Source organism: Barbus barbus, assembly GCF_936440315.1.
Source record: "Barbus barbus genome assembly, chromosome: 33".
NCBI lineage: Eukaryota > Metazoa > Chordata > Actinopteri > Cypriniformes > Cyprinidae > Barbus > Barbus barbus.
The window spans coordinates 26,930,955-26,948,913 of record NC_136761.1 but is presented as its reverse complement, the minus strand read 5'-3'; the positions used below and the strand labels follow the sequence as shown (position 1 = coordinate 26,948,913).

At 37.8% G+C, this 17,959-nt stretch overlaps 1 protein-coding gene across 5 annotated transcripts in view; it reads left to right on the top strand.

The window, feature by feature from the left end:
• The window catches only part of LOC306853048 (ecto-NOX disulfide-thiol exchanger 2-like), a 224,110-nt gene that overhangs the window by 120,431 nt on the left and 85,720 nt on the right, over nucleotides 1-17,959 (top strand). The window contains exon 2 of one of the 5 annotated variants that reach the window (XM_079390215.1): nucleotides 32-184. The exons of the other annotated variants lie outside the window; for them this stretch is intronic. Coding sequence (XP_079246341.1) covers nucleotides 100-184 — 85 coding nt within the window. The 5' untranslated portion in view covers nucleotides 32-99. The remainder of the gene's footprint in view (nucleotides 1-31; nucleotides 185-17,959) is intronic. 5 annotated transcript variants of the gene reach the window in all.

The following is a 17,959-nucleotide window of genomic DNA, read 5'->3' as shown; positions in this document are numbered from 1 at the left end:
ATGTAAATCAGTAATGTGTGATGTTTTCCAGCACTCAGCAGTATCAGAGGAACAGAATAAACGTCATCAGCACCGACTCTGTTCCAGAAGTTACACCTGATGTCTAGATCATATGGGATTTCCTTTTATCCGTATACGCCTTTTCTGCTGTGCTATACTTGGATTTCAGACGCTTTCATCAATGGTACTTTAATGAGACTCCCTCTATCTCTTTCTGGCTCCCACTCTTGAGTTCTTTGATTCTTTGATTCTTTTCATCCTCTCGCAGGGTAAGATAACTCATCTAGATATTCCTGAATGTGTGCATGTGTGATCTGAGAGAGCTCAGCGATTTATGGCTGACTGAACTAAATGCTTTTCTCTGTCTTTCTCTTTCTCTGTCCAGTAGACTGGTACACACATTTAAAAACACACTTTCTGTTTTCTGTTGTTTGTCCTTTTGAATGCTTCTGTGGTACAGTCTGGACAAACTTAAATATGTTCTGCAGAAGAAAGTAAGTAAATACCATTTTAGAGTGACATATATAATTGCAGAGGTCAAACGCCTTAAAAACAAATGCACCTCTTTTCTTTTCCTTGCTTATGGATCATTTAAGCTGTGAGAACCGCCAAGTCTTAGTATACAAGAATACTCAATGGTTTTTGTCACAGCTTGGATCTTTGGTGAGAACTAGCCCTTTGGTTTGCTTCTTGGTGAAACTGAGCTGCAAAAATGCCTGTGGTGTTTTTAGAGATTTCCAAACCTTTTGTGAACACCCACACTCTAGCTGGACAGACTTGAAACACGTTCTTATGATCCAAAGTGACTGTCTCAGTGGTCTTCCAAGCCCTGCATGCATTAAAATAGCAAATACTATGTTGTTTGCAAACTCATCCTGCATTGTTTTTCTGAATGAAATAGGATATCCAATAAGAGAAAGTGTAGGAAAATGATTTTATCCAATGGGAATTGATTGGGTCTGGACAATTGTGCATGAATGATGAAGACACCCACAACTAAATAAATGAATGAATAAATAAATACATATATTACATAAAGAAGCAGGTAAAAAAAAAAACCGCAAATGGTGGTCACACCAAATGTTGATTTGATTTAGTTCTGTGTGGAGCACTGGCTGTTTTCAGACTCCTTGTGCATACTTACATTTCCTACTGATACACTAGGGCAAAAGATAGAAATAACTGGCTTAAAACACTTTTTTTGTGAAAAAATACTAATAGCCTAAGACTTTTGCAGTTATATATATGGGTAGTGGACAAATAAAAATTGGACCGTGTCCTATGGTGTGACAGCAAAAATGTAGAAAAAAAAAACCTTAACATACAAATAGCATGAGAAAAATGTATCTTCATTCTTAGAGTTACAAACAGCATGAGAGAGGTTTATCTTCAATGTTAGAGGGTTTTTTTATTTATTTATTTATTTTATTTTTCCGTCACACACATTGATTGATTTTGCATAGAATACATTGTTCTATCAATACTTTGCACACTCATCCAGCTGTATTTATTTATTACCACTGTTCTCACGTTTCTGCTGTTCATAATGTATATAATCCTACATTGCTCTGTTCATAATGTACATACAATCCCTACATTGCATTCCTATTTATATTCTGTATATACTCTGCTCAATACTGTATATAGCAATTCCACTGTACATTCTGTAAATCATATCTTCACTTACTCTGCACTTATATGTATATAAAACACTATATTCTTGCGCTTCTGGTTAGATGCTAACTGCATTTCATTAGCTCTGTACTTGTACTCTGCATAAATGACAAAGTTGAATCTAATCTAATCTAATATGTCAACTACCCATATCTAGTTGAATATTATTTTCCTCCTTATAAACTCTTCTGCAGCTTCATAACTAGTTGAAAAGACAATTTTTGGCCTGAGCTTGAGAAAAAGAAGAGCGATTGAGCTACCAGACCGTGACCACAAGCCTCTGGCTATTGTAGGTCTTTTATAGATTGAAATTGCGGCGATCAGATTTGACTGGCTGTTCCCTATTGAAGTTGTTAAGCTGCAGTTTTGTCCTAATACTATTCATTAAGTGTGCAGGGACGGCGGCAGCTCCTCCACTTCTCTGTGATGCTATCAGAAGTCCATTAGAACGCCTCTCTCTGATAGGCTGACGGGTTTCAATGGCCTTAGTCAATGTACAGTGAGGATTTCCTACTAAAGTGCTGGCAATTGCAGATCAGTTGATTCCCAAAAGCAAGAATAACCACATGCTTTGATCACAGCCAGCCCCACCACCGATAAAGCATCTGATGAAGTCTAATTGGAGATGACATTTATAAAAGTTAGTTTTATTGATGGCATGCAGTGATCTGAGCAGGTTTCTCTTCTGTAGTGAGCCTCTTAGGATGTGAACCCTCAACTCCTCAATATGTGTGTGAGTTGAGCAGACATCAGGTGGGCTTTAACTGGAGTTGATTAACAAGCCTGCTGGGTTTACTATAGATCTGATGCGTGTCCTTATGCTGACTGTGAGGAATGAGTGTCAAGGCTGGATCTATTGATGTGGACGTCCAGTGACGCTGCTGTCAATTGCTGCTGCATCCAGATTTTCAGTAGATTGCTCCATTTGAACTGGGGTTGACATTTTATTGACCGTAAAAGTATAGAGGACAGGAAATGAAAGCGAGAAGAGGGTTTGAATTAGATTGGCACATTTCAAAATCTGTATTCAAACCTATTTTTCCCAAATGCGCACCAGTGCTCAGTATTTTAATTGCTAGGCCTTGGGTCCAATGTATATAAGCAACTGTGTTTGTAATATATTATGTACACTCTCTTGAAATGTAATGTCAGTTACTCCCTCATACAGGTTTTCTCTAGATTTCTCCATTTGAATTGGAAGTGGTTGACATTTTATTGATAAAATTAAGTATAAAGGACTGGAAATGATGAATAGAAGAGGGCAGGACGGGATTTGCGCACAGCAAAGTCTGTATACAAACACATTTCCCCCAAATGAGCACCGATTCTCAATGTTTTAACTGCTAGGTCACGACTCCAATATGCACATCAACTATAATGTGACTAACTTCGTTTAATGCTCTCTAGAAATGTGGTAACCCTTCTGCAGTAACCAAAGTTTAGAAAAGATCGCTCTCATAACAAAGCAATAAAAAGACAATGTTCATTTTCAGATCGCTCAACTTCGACGCGGCAGAGGCGATGGCTTTTCTCGCACACTCTTTTTCTTTAACAGACGGAATGATCTGTGGGAGTGAATTGTACAGCTGAGCAAATGGTAAATGTCATCCTCATCTGTAATATTTGTTCCTAGCGAGGGATTATTCCATTTGCATCAGTCATCATTGCGCATCCAGACGCAAGTCGTCGTCTCATCAGCATGCAGCTTGAGGCCTCCGCATACATATTAAATAATCGTTCCTTACAGCTGGCGAACAGACTCTCATCTAGAACCGTGATTGTCACCGGTTAGGAATTAGAACGCTTGTGTTAACGTGTAGCGCTTAAATGTCCTTTTATCACTCTGTCTGGCAGAATCTCAGCTTACATTTGGAGTGTGATTTTTCATTACCGTGAGGTTGCTGTTTTTGCCTCCCGTGTATTTAATTTTTATGCATGCGTACTGAGATACACAGGCGGCTCGGCTCCACGTAAGCTCCTTTATAGACTCTGCTGTGAAATCGCATGTCTGCTAGGTGTCCTGGACCAGAGCGAACCCATTATCCCATTTTCCAGATGCCCTCCTTCTCAGAGAATTTCTCAGGAGTGAGTCTCAGACTGATGGGCCTGGATGCAGGGGTTCAACTGTTTGGTCACTTTCTCAATAGCTGCTGTCACATGTGACCCCAGCTTTGGACAGGTGAATTGCAAGCTAGGATTGCCTTCCTCTTCCTGTCAGAGCTGTGCCAAGCATCGCCGCTGACCCGCACCAGGCAGACACCTTGCGCTGGCTGTCATGACAGCTACTAGACTCTCACCTGCGAGGAATCATCCGTTTCCCAGTCAGACACATGGAGAAGGAAACGACAAATCACCCTTCACTGCCAGCCTCAGTCTTTGGAGCTCCCGCTCATTAATGCGTGTATTCCTGTCCGCTTGCAATTGCGCTCAGCGTGTTGCACCAGCCTGTGTCCCCATCACATTCCTCACTAGCAGTGCATTCAGTAGTACATACTGCGTTGCTGTATTCCCCTGCATTGGTGCAGTATATATTACAAAAAAATGTCAGTCAAATGCTGAAATGCATGAAGTCTGATCTATTTTTCAACAAGAAACTACCCACTTAAACAGGAAGGAGTTGTTTGATTGGACTGTAGTGCATACAGTTTTGACAAAGGGTTTTACTACCCTTGTGTGCAGTATGATTTAGTCTTTATTTCTGTTTTTTTTTTTTCAGTTTGTCTTTTATTAATTTAGGTTTTATTAGTTTCTTCCCTATTATGTATGTGTGCATTTATTTATTTATTTATCATTTTTGTTTTTTTGGGCTGTCGAAGACAATGTGCTACCTGGTTTTGTTTAAAAATGTTGATGTAATGGTGAAAATGTCCCAGAACAGTCTATTGTCATTGCAATGAAGTAGCATTTTCATTCAAAGCAGGTGGTTTGTATGGTTTTATAATTAAAAACTAAAACTAATTCAAAACAAATTTTATTTTAGTTTAATTGATTTTAGAGTCATGAAAAATGTATTTTAGAGTAGTTTGACATTTTCCGAGATCTATATTAGTTTTTAGGTGTTCAAGCATGAAGTTGAAAATCTACAAACATGGCTATATTTACCCATTTATGCAGACTAGTCCTTGGCCGTTTACTCAGTCAGAAGCATTGATCCAACTGACTCGAAAACTGTAATATAGTGTATTACACTAGGTGCCATCTTTGAGTAGGAAGACATTTGTGTATCTTGAAAACATGGCCACCATCTTCCTTTTTACGTGTGCATTTAAAGGTCTTAATTCACTGCGTGTGGCTGTATTTGCTGTATTTTTAGCAAATGAGGCTAAGGCTATTCAAAATCGTTGTTCACTTCTTCCAGGTGACTGTTGGATAGAGCACATTGAATCTACAGTGCAGATTCCTACCCGTAGCGAAACTAGTTAAAAAGCTAGTTACAGCACCCCAGGCACATCAACATTTAATTAGTGTCTATAAAAATGCTTATTGATCCACTATGGTGGGAAACACTGAGACAGAACATTGAAGTGTTATCACAAAACTCTTCAGTTGGTTTCTAAATCATGTTTCCAGAGCAGAGAAGAAGAGGTGAGAGGAATACCTCGGAGACCACATAGAACCAAATCTGAGGATCAGGCTGGATTGTGCAGTTTTGGGCCAGGATCAGTGGTGTGTAGTGTGGGATAAGACACATGTGGCAGCAGGAGGCCTTGATCAGTTGAATACAGTTGTGTCTGTGTACTAAGGAATATTTGCTGTTTATTTCCCAAGAGAATGGTTTACATAGCCATGATGAGACCATTATATCTCAGCCCTTTGCTCATTCTTTCTGATGATCATGACAAATGTGTCACACACCAGCTCTCGTTAGATTTAATTGGCAATAGCACCGCGGTTCACCTTCAGCCAGATGTAGCGTCTTTGTCAATGATTGTGCGCGATCTCTGGGAGGGGCCCCGGACCCCACCGGCGGGGAGCTGTTTGTGAATGTAGGAAGACAGACACCCTGTCTGACCTTCCCAACATCAGATGCTATTTCCAGGCCTCCCTTTAATGATTCATGTCACCAGAGGTGTTGTTTGTCCCCAGACAAGATATCTAGCCATTTTTTCCCAGTTGTGTTTGTCTCCTCCTGCCCACCATCTATCAGCTTGGAAGTAGGGGTGGGCGATATGGGAAAAATATGATATCACGTTTTTTTTTTTTTTTTTTTTTTTTTTCACGATTTTATCACGATTCTCTGTCATGTTTTACTATTTTGGTTTTACAAGTTGTCTGAGCATTACAGCCAAACTAGAAAGACAAAACCTTTCAAGGTAACAAAAAAAACAAAAAAAAAGACATGGCAGATATTTGGCCAAAGTGGGCGAAGATAAAAATCTTTGTCATCATTTTATCTTTCTTATTAAAAAATAAGAACAAAGATACACATTACAAATACACATAATATACAAATAAAACAAACAGTGCTTTATTTTCAGGTACAATAGGTGTATTTAGCAGAGCATTCAATGAAATTGAATGAACAAATATAAAAATAAAACACTAGATAGACTGATTCCTAAAGCAACTGTATTAAAGTTTTTCAGTCAAGAATAGTGAGTGATTTTTCTCTTTGCGTTTTGTTAACGTTAAATGAATAGTTCCCCCCAAAACTAAATAGTCATCTGTCTGTCAATTCTGTCATGTTTTATTTTTATACCATCATTTACTCAAAAGTTGTTTTAAACCTGAATGAGTTTCTTTCTTCTGCTGAACATAAATGCTATTTTGAAGAAGGTGGAAAACCAAACAGTTGCTGGTCCTCAGTGACTTCCATAGGATTTTTCTTTCCTGCTATCAAAGTCAATGTGGACCAGCAACTGTTTGGTTACCCTCAAATCTTCTTTTGGGTTCAGCACAAGAACTTAATAGAGGTTTGGGACAACATGTGAGTGAGTAAATACTGACGGAAATTCAATTTTAGGGTGAACTATCCCTTTAATGACAGTCGACAGCACGTTTAGTGTCCTGTCCCTTTAAGACCTGTACGCATCTAATAAACAGGCACGCATCCGTTTCTCTCTTAACTATTTACTTTTATTTTAGAGATAACCAACTGAGTCTGTATGTAAACCTTGTGTGTTTTGACAGTATTAGCGCAAAAGATAAGTTAGTTGAGTAATCAGGAGCTGTTAGACAGTCTCTTTAGTGCGCGTGCTTCAGGTGTATGCGCTCAGAAAAAGCGCACGTCAGACCAGCGCGCGAATGAAACATTTAACCAGCAAGGCTTGTGTGCAAATAATGTACTTTTGCGATCGCGAATAAGTGCAGTGTCCTGTCAGAGTAACTCTACTGCTGTATGTCGTGTTGTACAGTATATAGAGACGGAGGCGCCAGAACTGTATTTGACATAATACAGCACGATACTATGATATTTCTTCAAAAGCAGATTGTGGAGACATTTTTATCGTCCACGATCAAAAATCGTCATATCGCACACCCCTACCTGGAAGCTTCATCCTCTTTGCGTTTGTCTGGAAGTTTCCTCTTAAGGCCACACCTCCACGTCTCTCATGTCTGCTCTCACTGTCCCATATAGTGCTCTTTTTTTTTTTTTTTTTGACTGGCATTCTGCAGATAAATAAAACAGAATGAGAGGCTTTAATGGAATATGTGTGTTATTATGCTCGGTGTTGTGTGTCGGGCAGAGCTCATGGTTGCTGAGAGTATTGTAATGTAAATGGCTGCCCATTGTAAACACTGTGTGCTTGCTTCTCTCTGGGATATCAGTAATATACTGCGTCCCAAATGAAATATCCCTCATATTTAGACTGAATTGTTCATGGGCTTTCAATGATTAGTTGAGCAGTTATGGGTACTACAGTGATGCTCACAATGAGCTGATGGATGGATGGATGATAATTTGCTCATAAGATTGTATTCGAGCAATGACATTGCTTGATGGATGAATGAATTAATGGGTGTATAGATGGATGGATGGATGGATGGATAGATTACCCTGCAAGCCATAGTTATTCCATGATTATGATAGATAGATAGATGGATAGATTGATTGATTGATTTATTAATTGATTATTATTATTATTTAGTTGGTAACATAGTAATAGTCTCTCTGGCCTCCTGCAGCACTCTGTGTGTCAGTGAATATATCTTTCTCTATGTGTGGGTGTGAGGATTTGAGATGACGGCAGTTCATATTTTATAAGAGTCTATTTTCTTTTGGGGATATCGATATATATCTCCAGAATGATGCCATGATGTGAATCACCACGAAACAGGTTATTGTTCACTGTTTGGTTTTATAGGCTGTAAAGTCATGAATGCACATACCTTTGAGGAGCGGTGTATCTAACAGCATTAAAGAGCACAGTGCTCGTCTTTGAGCAGGATGTTGCCATAGCAGTGGCATGACAGCATCTCTGTTAGCATTCCAACCTTTGTGCCCGTTCAGTCCCTCAGGCATTCAAGTATTACAATTTCCTTTTCTTTCCCGTCTTTCAGAGGTCTGCGATTCAACCTTCAGTGTGTCCCAGGAGGGATGTGTGTGCCACAAAAGGGACTTGAGTCTCTGAAAAGACATGTAAACATGCTGGTCAAGTGCTACTCAAAACAGATGTTTCGCTTGTCTCTCACTCAAGGGAAAATATTTAGTAGGTTAACTTAGTCAAGTTTTCCACTTTAGAAATGCGGTGGCAATTCAAAACTTTCTAATCATAAAATGTGCTGGAGTCTTAAAATGTCTATTCAGCGAGCAAGGCCTAAGTTTATGATGGTCAACTAATATATTTTTGTATTATACAATAGTTTGTTCTGGTCCTCAAATTTGATTGGCTGAGTGGAATTCCCATATTTATTCTTTTCACTGTTTGTATAACTGTGTTTGTTCGTTCCAGACAGACTGTCATTCTGTTCATTAGTTGTGGGGATCTTTTTACCTTTCCTGCAGGTTGCATCATTACAGCAGTATGTGTAAACTGTCTGAATGACTGTGTGAGTCATTCACTCAGCTAATTCATTCACATATATATGTGTATATATATATATATACAGTGTATATATTTATATATGTATATATGTATATGTATATGTGTGTGTGTGTGTGTGTGTGTATTGGTGTTTGGTGATGAGTTTTTGGCTCAAGGTCTGCATATAAAGTCACACCAGAGGTGTTCAGCTGGGATCAGGACTGGTCTTTCTGCAGACCAGTCAAGTTCTTCCACACTGACTCAATCAATGTTGTCTTTCTGAACCATGTCTTATACACAGAGACACTGTCATGTTAGAATAGAAAAGGGTTCTGTCCAATCTGTTGCTATAAAATTAGAAGCACACAATTCCCTAGAATATCATTATATGCTTAAACATTAAGATTTGTACTCATAGAAATTACTAAAGTAGTCAAACATGTTCGTTAGAAGGGGGTGACCCAATACTTGTGGCAATATAGTGTGTATATATATATATATATATATATATATATATATATATATATATATATATATATATATATATATTATGAAGAATTCAGATGCAAAAGCCTCAAAGTGCTGTTTCAAATTTTCTTCTAAAATTAGCATTTTTTTTCAGGCTCCTATGTTTATGTTCTGTTATTTCACGTTAATGGTAATGAAAAGAACCTTGCCATTAAAGTGAAATTACTGAACCTACACATAGGAGCCTGAGAAAACTGCTCATTTTAGATGAAAATTTCAAACGGCACTTAGAGGCTTTTGCATCTTAACTCTTCATATATATGTTATATTTATATATATATATTCATATATGTGACGATTCAAATCGGTTGAGATGCCAAACAAATCGCTATTCAGGTGTAGGAGTCTTTAGAATAGTTTAGATGGTATTTTTTTCTTTTTTATCTTGCCTCTGTATAATGCATGTTAAAATTCATTAGTGCAACACTGCTTTGTTTACAGCGGAAACCAAGGAAACGCTTAAAGCGCCACCTGCTGGCAGAGAGTGAATCTGCGTCTCATTCAGCTCGTCTGCTGTTTCATTTCATGAAGATATTTTTTATGTATACAGTAGTTTCACAAAACTGAAGTCAGAGCATTGTGTTTTTGCTTCAAATGTCGAAATTATACAATCTAATTTAGATTGAAAACTGCTCATGTTGCATGTATGCTGCATCTTTGTTTGGATGATGCTTAAAATGCAGTGGTTGCCTCTAGTTTTAAATGGAAAGAGCACAGACAAAGCCTTATTTTGTTTATATGAACAGATTTCTTTTATTTGTGTTACTTATTTATTTGATTTGGAGCTTGTTTTAAAATTTCAATTTTACATTTACATTATATTTACATTTTGTTATTTAGCAGAGGCTTTTATCCAAAACGACTTGCAAATGAGGAGAATAGAAGCAATCAAAACCTACAAAAGTGCTATATTAGTATATTATAGTGTTATATTTCAATTTTGCAAAGAAACGTGCTGCATTTTGTCTATGCAATAATAAAAGGACGCAATTTATATTTTGTCTTAAATCTCATTTTGTAAAAAAACTAAATCGTGAATCGAATCGTGAGTTGAGTGATTTGTTACATCCCTTGTTATTATTATTATTATTATGCAAATTATGCAACAAAAAAAACTGAAAACTATGAGAAAAATACATATTTGTGAGAAAAAGAGATTGAAACTCACAATTCTGACTTAATTTATGACTTTTCAATTCTGACGCAATTCTATCTCACAATTCTGAGAAAAGACATTATAGCAATTACCTTTTATTTTATTTTTGTTTTATTTTTTATTCAGTGGCAGAAACAGGCTTCCATAGTTAGTTTATTTTAACTAATGTAGTTAACTAATGTTAACAAATGGAACCTTATTGTAAAGCGTTAGCGAAACACGTTTGAGATAGGAAGATCCCAAATTCACTTCTGTCTTTTATACACTTTGTTCTGAGATTTGAGCTTCCCATTAGATATCAGTCTGTCAGTAAGCCACGGCGCTGGACCTGAGAACCTGTCATGCCCGAGGGAGATGGGCCATCATAGACATGTCAATCATCCAGCTATCTTTCCGCATTTAAGAATCGCTGTCTCTCTCAGGCTCTCTGCCAGTCTCATCACGTGGCTCTGATATGAGCCGCGCTTGGCTCCATTCCTCAAAATCAGACGGACGGAAAAAGCTGGGCTCTTCCGTTTCTGCTGGAAACGCTGCATGCATTTATCTCTGCGAGCCGTTGAGTGGCTGGAGAGGGTGGAATGTCAGACGGGGTTGCGTCGCGTCTCAGTCATGCTTAATGTTAAGTGATGTGGCAGAACTAGGTCTGAGCCCATTGCCTCTGACAGCCACTTGACCGATCTCTGCGTCAAACGCCCCATCATTGCAAAGGCACATGCTCGATAGCTCTCGAAGAGCGGCTTGTCATTCACAGGGAGAGGCTCTGCGATCTGCATCTCCGCTTTTATGCCTTCCCTCGTGCGCAGATATCCTCGAACTCAGCTGGGCAGGCCATTAACACACGCTAATGAGTGTTTGTCACTGCGTCCTCGTGCTCCTGGAACAGCTCTCTGTCCACGGTGAAGAATCGGATCATTGACTCTGGCGCTGATGGATGGATAGCGTGCTGAGACGTCCCTCATCTCTGCTGCTTCATGAGGGTTGAGAGAACTAAAGTGATCTTCCTCTCTGTTTTCCCTGTAAACGGCCATGCATGTTTTAGGGCCCTATGAAATCAGTTTGATGTATTTTTTTTTTTCCAAGTTCTATTTTATTATGTACCAAATACACTCAAATTCACTCTATTTTAATGGTTAAATTAAATATTACTACTCAAAATGCCAAATTAAATCATGAAACTTATACAATTTAACATCAATTTATTTAAAGGTTAACAAAAATGATGTTTTCGGGCATATAAATACATTTTATTATTAAACAAGAAACAGAATTTATGAAAAACTAAAACTTTTAAGACTTGAACAACATAATAATGTATTATTTTTGATAATAACATGCCCCTATGTTTGATTTTTTTTTTTTTTTTTTTTTTTTTTTTTTTATAAATTCTGTTGTATGTTTTAATTTTTACCCCCTGGGGTCTGTGGGTGTTTTGGGGGCCTGGAGAAGTTTTGACATGCCCTGACAGTTGTGCTTTTTTCAGTTGCTTATAAACATATAATTGGCTAAACCAGTGATAATGAAATTGAGGCATAAATCATTAATTTAATCAGACAAATGCAGATTATGCAGACTACATATTTGAATAGCATATTATACCATATATCCATATTTGAGGTTTAATATTTACATACACTAGTCAATATCATAATTTAAGTGTACAGCCCTACTTTTGATTTATTAATTCAAAATTGGCCAAATTCTCGGACATTCCATGTTATACATGTACAATAAATTCCATTGTATTGTCTGGATTCCTCAATACTGTCTGAGTTTTCTCCATGGTGTAAAAAGCTTTGGGTCAAACAGCAGCCAGAGGCTTCACTGTATCTTTTATTAAACATCTTCCTGTTTAATAAATCAGAGCGTCGTATACTGTGGTTTTGTCACTAATTGCACTAATTTGTCTTTGATTCTGGGTTGTATTTCCCTCTGTGTGGTGAATGAGACGGAGGAGACATGTGATTCTTGAGGACAGATAAGATGAGCTAGAGGTTACAGAGTTGCTGACATTTCCTTAACTCGACTCACCTCCTTTCCTTTATAATTGGCTGCCCTTGATAAGATCCTGGCGGCAGCGGCTCTCAGACGGGGATAATGCCAGCTTCAGAACATCAGTCGGTAGAACAAGCTGCTGGAAACTGGAAGTGGGCACGTTTCCTGCCATCATGAGATCCTCAAGCACTCGTGCGCTTGGGCTTCACAATACGGTGCGAGACTGGCAACAGATATTTTGGTCAGTGTAAGGGGCAGCCTTTAGATAACTGCCTGATATCTTGATATTGATAACAAGCATGGAGCTTGTGCTCGACTAAAGGCTAAAGACTCTTCAAATACCAGCATAGATTTTCTGTCACGAAGGGCAGCTCACTGCTACATTCAGCTCAGCACACAAACCTTCTTACATTTCTGCCCACCCCAGTTTACTCTAGAACCCCAGAGATGAAAATGTGTTATGACTATTTTCTTTATTATTCTATCAATCTTTATTTTTATTTTTTCAATGTACACTACTGTTCAAAAGCTTGGGGTTGGTAATATTTTTTTAATGTGTTTTTTGTTGTTTTTGAATTTATTTGAACAAAAATACAGTACAAACAGAAATATGGTGAAATATTATTGCTGTGCTCAAAGCTGAATTTTTATTTTCATCATTACTTTAGTCTTTGGTGTCACAAAACCATTCTAGTATGCTGATTTGTTGCTCAATAAATATTTATTATATTATTATCAAGATTGAAAACTCTTGGGATTTTTTTCATATTTTTTGGAAACCGTGATTTTGGATTATTTGATGAATCAAAAGTTCAGAACAACAGCATTTATTTCAGAAAAAGTATTTGTAGCCTTAATGTCTTTAAGGCTACAAATAGTCGTGGCCTAATGGTTAGAGAGTCGGACTCGTAATCGCGAGTAAAATGCGAGTTCGAGCCCCCGGCCGGCAGGGATTGTAGGTGGGGGGAGTGAATGTCCAGCGCTCTCTCCACCCTCAATACCACGACTGAGGTGCCCTTGAGCAAGACACCGAACCCCCAACTGCTCCCCGGGCGCCGCAGCATAAATGCTGCCCACTGCTCCGGGTGTGTGTTCACGGTGTGTGTGTGTGTGTGTGTGTGCATTTGTTCACTACTCACTGCTGTGTGTGTGCACTTGGATGGGTTAAACGCAGAGCACCAATTTCGAGTATGGGTCACCATACTTGACAATACGTCACGACTTTAATTTCAATTAAATGCATTCTTGATTGCTTAAACGCATGTCTGATGCAGTTAATTCAATTAAATGCATGTTTGACGCATACTTTTGAAGAGTAGGAAATTGTGATGTATGTTAGAAATAAAGGTTTTCAATTTTCTTAAATTACATTAGTATTGCACACATTTTCAGTAATAGTAGTCAATTATGTGGCTATAGTTTACCTCAGTTACAAATCTGTTGTAAAGAAATGCATATAATGATTAGTTTATAATTTTATTTTGAAACTCCTTTCTAACAGATGACAGACTCCTTTCTTTTTACATAAGTGTCTTTTATTGTATTATTTTTTTAATAGTCAAAGTCAGTGTTACTGATATTTAGAGATCAGCAAATAGATGACAGATGTATGACATACATATTTCATTTTGTTATGAAAGACTTTTGATAATCACACAAATAGGTTATTGGTTGATGAAAATAATGTTATAATAGCCAAATATTGACAGACTAATTAGTCTTGCTTATATATCGATCTGTCACTAGTCTATTAATCAGACATATTCAGTAGGGAGTGAGTGTTTGAACCACTGCGCCAGAACAGATTTTTGGCATTCACTTGCAAAGAACGAACTTCCTTGAAGCAAACCAGACTCGTAATGATAGGATTTGTTTCTTTAAATCCCTTCATATGGTATATATTAAGTCATATATTCTGGCTGCTGCTTTCTATTATTTCTCTCATCATTCTCCCTGTCAGTCTCTTCTTCATTTCATGGCCCTTTCCTTTGACACTCTAGAGTTTAAGGCCTTTGTCAGAGAATGTGAATAAGGTTTTGTTCTATCTGCTCTGAGATTCTTATACATATGAGGTTTCACGGCGCCTGCACCGACTCTAACATTTAAACTAATTGAGGCTTTATTTGAGAAGATCTTTCTGTGTACAGAGCAAAAGCAGTTAAAACGTATGCAAACAGTTTAAGCAAATACCGTCTTCCTATGTTAGAGACAATTAAAAATCTGTTCATTCAGAAAGATGGTAAGAGCTTGTCAAAACAGCACACCTTTTCTAAAAAAAATTATAATAATTGTTTGCAAACAGTAAAATGCATGATACAAATAAAGAAATATGCATGATCATCAGCACTTGCTCCACTAACATGCAGCAATATGTTGACGTCTGGCGTAAATTGCAGTGGTAATCCATCAAGCACAGAACAAAGGAAATGAAACGCGGTTGGCTGACATGGAAGCAGTCTGTGCCCTCTAGTGCTAAACAATTTGAGCTGCCAGCAGGATCAAACATGTTATTAATTCTCTCATTTCTAAGGGTTTCTATGAGTGTATTTACTCTTTAGAGGGATTCGTTGAATACGCTTGATGGGAGTACTTTTCTGGAGTCTTAAACCTTTAAATTACTGACGGTTTATTTTTTGGAAATACATTATGGAAGGTTTGTGCCACTTTGTGCCAGATATGAAAACTTTCTAAGGCGTATTCGATGCACAAATTGCACTCCATACTAGCCATAATATATTTTTTCTCTATGCAGGTGCATAAGCAATAATGTGAGGCAGTTTGTTTCTGAATATTGCATTTTATTTTTATTCAATTTAATTAAAGATTAAAATGAAAGTGAAATGTGTGAGAGATATTGTCAGGTATCATTTTGTTTGTTCTATGTCTTGCGTACTGAACTTGTTTTTGTGCATGAAAAGTGTCTCAGCACATGTGAGAAATAAACCGCATAAAAACTTGCCACATACCACGACTTTACATTATTTAAGGCTATTCTAACTATTAGGACGTTAAAATAGGAACTGTTATCAAGTAGGTTTCATTCGTAATATATAGTCCCTTATAATTGATATAACTAGTATACCGTGGTAAGCCTACTTGTTACACATACAAATAATTTATTATATAGGATCTTTACAAAATGACTAAGCATCATCATCATCACCACCAACATGCATTTTCAGTGCAAGCAATGCTTTTGAGAATTCAGGTTTCTCCATGGAGGCACTCTGTAATAATTAAGCTCCGTTAATTAAGTTGTTGTGATTAATTAAAGTTAATAGGGGAAAGACTGCAGAAAGATGAGCACCTCTAGTGGGTAAGCAAACAGCATGACAGTTTATCAGTAAACTCTTAACTCATTACCCGCCCCACTCATTTGTTCATTAACGAAGCGTTAACATCGTCATCTGCCAGTTCTGATTCAACACAGAAAAAGGAAAAACCATGTTTTCTTCTCCACAGATGAACCCATTTAGGATCTGCATTCATGTGCCTGTGACATATGTTATTGGTTTTGAATGCAGACAGATATAGTGTAGGATAAATGCAGAATGTGCCTGCTGCATTCAGATTCAGAGGCTTTCATGCATTCTTTGATACTCCAACCTACTATCCTACTCCTTCCATTGAATATTCTGGTTTACTCTGAAATACATCCCATTACAAAAGTAAAATGGGTTGCAAAAGGCATTTCATGTCAGGGCAATGGCCCTTCTCTGTGTGCATATGTCAGACATCTCTGAATAGGAACAAAGGCACATCCCCTGGGCAAGCTGGTGGGAAAAAACAGTGAACCCCAGCCCCCCACCATCACAACTCAGAGCGAAGCCTGAAAGCAAGATGCAAGTGTCCAAAAAGGCCAGAGAGACGCAGCACAGGGACAAGCTGAGAAATAAGGCGGACTAGAGCCTTTAAATCTCTGTGCTTCCACCGACTGAGCTCAGAGCTTGGAAGACTGAGTTTCTGTTAAATAAATAAATAGTGAAATGTAAGGTAAAAACCAGCAGCCGTGGTTGCCAGAATTTTAACGATGGAGTAGCAATATTTTAACTTTGTGGTATTTAAAGGGTTTAGTTCAACCAAAAATTTTAATTTTCATATTTCACAATCTTTTTTTAGGAGCACAAATGTTTTTTTGGCCCACTGCGGCACCACCCCTCACCGTCATTTAGATTTTTTTTAATAGTAATAAAAATAATTTAGTCCAGTTAGAGAGCAATTACAACTGAACGCGGCAGCACACTGTACGAATGACAGTCGCGCATCACAGATCAGATTTCATTTATCACGTGAGGAGAGTGAGTCGAGCTGACTGACAAGAAGAGAGAGGGGAGACAGACAAGACCATGGCAGAAGAGTTTCAAAACCAAATGTAAAAGGACCTGTTTTAAAAATATTTTGGATTTTGAAAAGCCTGTTGACCTGCTATTTATCTAAACTGATATTGGACTTTTTTTAACATTTGTTTCTCATTTATTTGGATCCACGGTATTTGCTGATTTTTATTTAATTTAAACTGAGTGATTTTTTTCCCCATTATTTTACATCAAGGTGTTTCCAGTCCGTGCCTCCAAACTTTATTAATCGTTTTGCTAATAAACGTTCTGCGTTTTATAATTATGTTCCTTTTGTATACCTATTTAAAATATTTTTATTCGTTTTGATAAGATATACATTGTAGCTATTTTGTTGTTGTTGCTTGAATTGAATTCAAGCAATTGATGCCGAATTGCTGCTAATTTGAAAGTGAAAATAAAACACGCACAGAGCTTTTACAAGCTATTTAAAACAGAAGGAAAGTGATAAAAATAGGGAAATCTCAATCGACCACGGTATTACCGGTGTTGTCACACATCGATTAACCGGTGGGAAACTTTCCTCACCGTTACAACCCTAGTGCTCATCCATATAATAGCAGTGTATAGCAACCAGCGTCAAGCTTTAAAAAAATGCAAAAGTCTTCAGAATTCTCCCTTGCAACACATGCAGTACATTCAAACTGATCTGGGGTGATATGACAGAAAATGTAATGATAATCCTGACATTGGCTGTTGATTTCTGTGCACAGCTGCATGTTCATGAGACTCAAGTGCACTGTTTTGAGAAATCAAGATTAATAACTTTATTCTTACTTTATGGCACTAATAGTCTAATCAATATACAGTCGTGTATTTTCATTAAATAGTACATGGATAAACACAATATATACAATATGCACGTGTCACATGACTTGGAACCATTCTGCGATACTTTTGTCTTTAAAAAAAACAAAAAACAGTTAACAGTAGGAATTTGATTTGATTTCAGTTGGATTTTTACAGCCTTTTACCATTAAAAGATCCGTCTTTCGGATGAGACGTTAAACCGAGGTCCTGACTCTCTGTGGTCATTAAAAATCCCATGGCACTTCTCGTAAAGAGTAGGGGTGTAACCCCGGTGTCCTGGCCAAATTCCCTCCACTGGCCCTTATCAATCATGGCCTCCTAATAATCCCCATCCACTTGATTGGCTCTATGACTCTCTCTCCTCTCCACCTGTAGCTGGTGTGTGGTGACACCGTTGTGCTGTGGCTGCCGTCTCATCATCCAAGTGGATGCTGCACACTGGTGGTGGTTGAGGAGAGACCCCCCCCCCACATGATTGT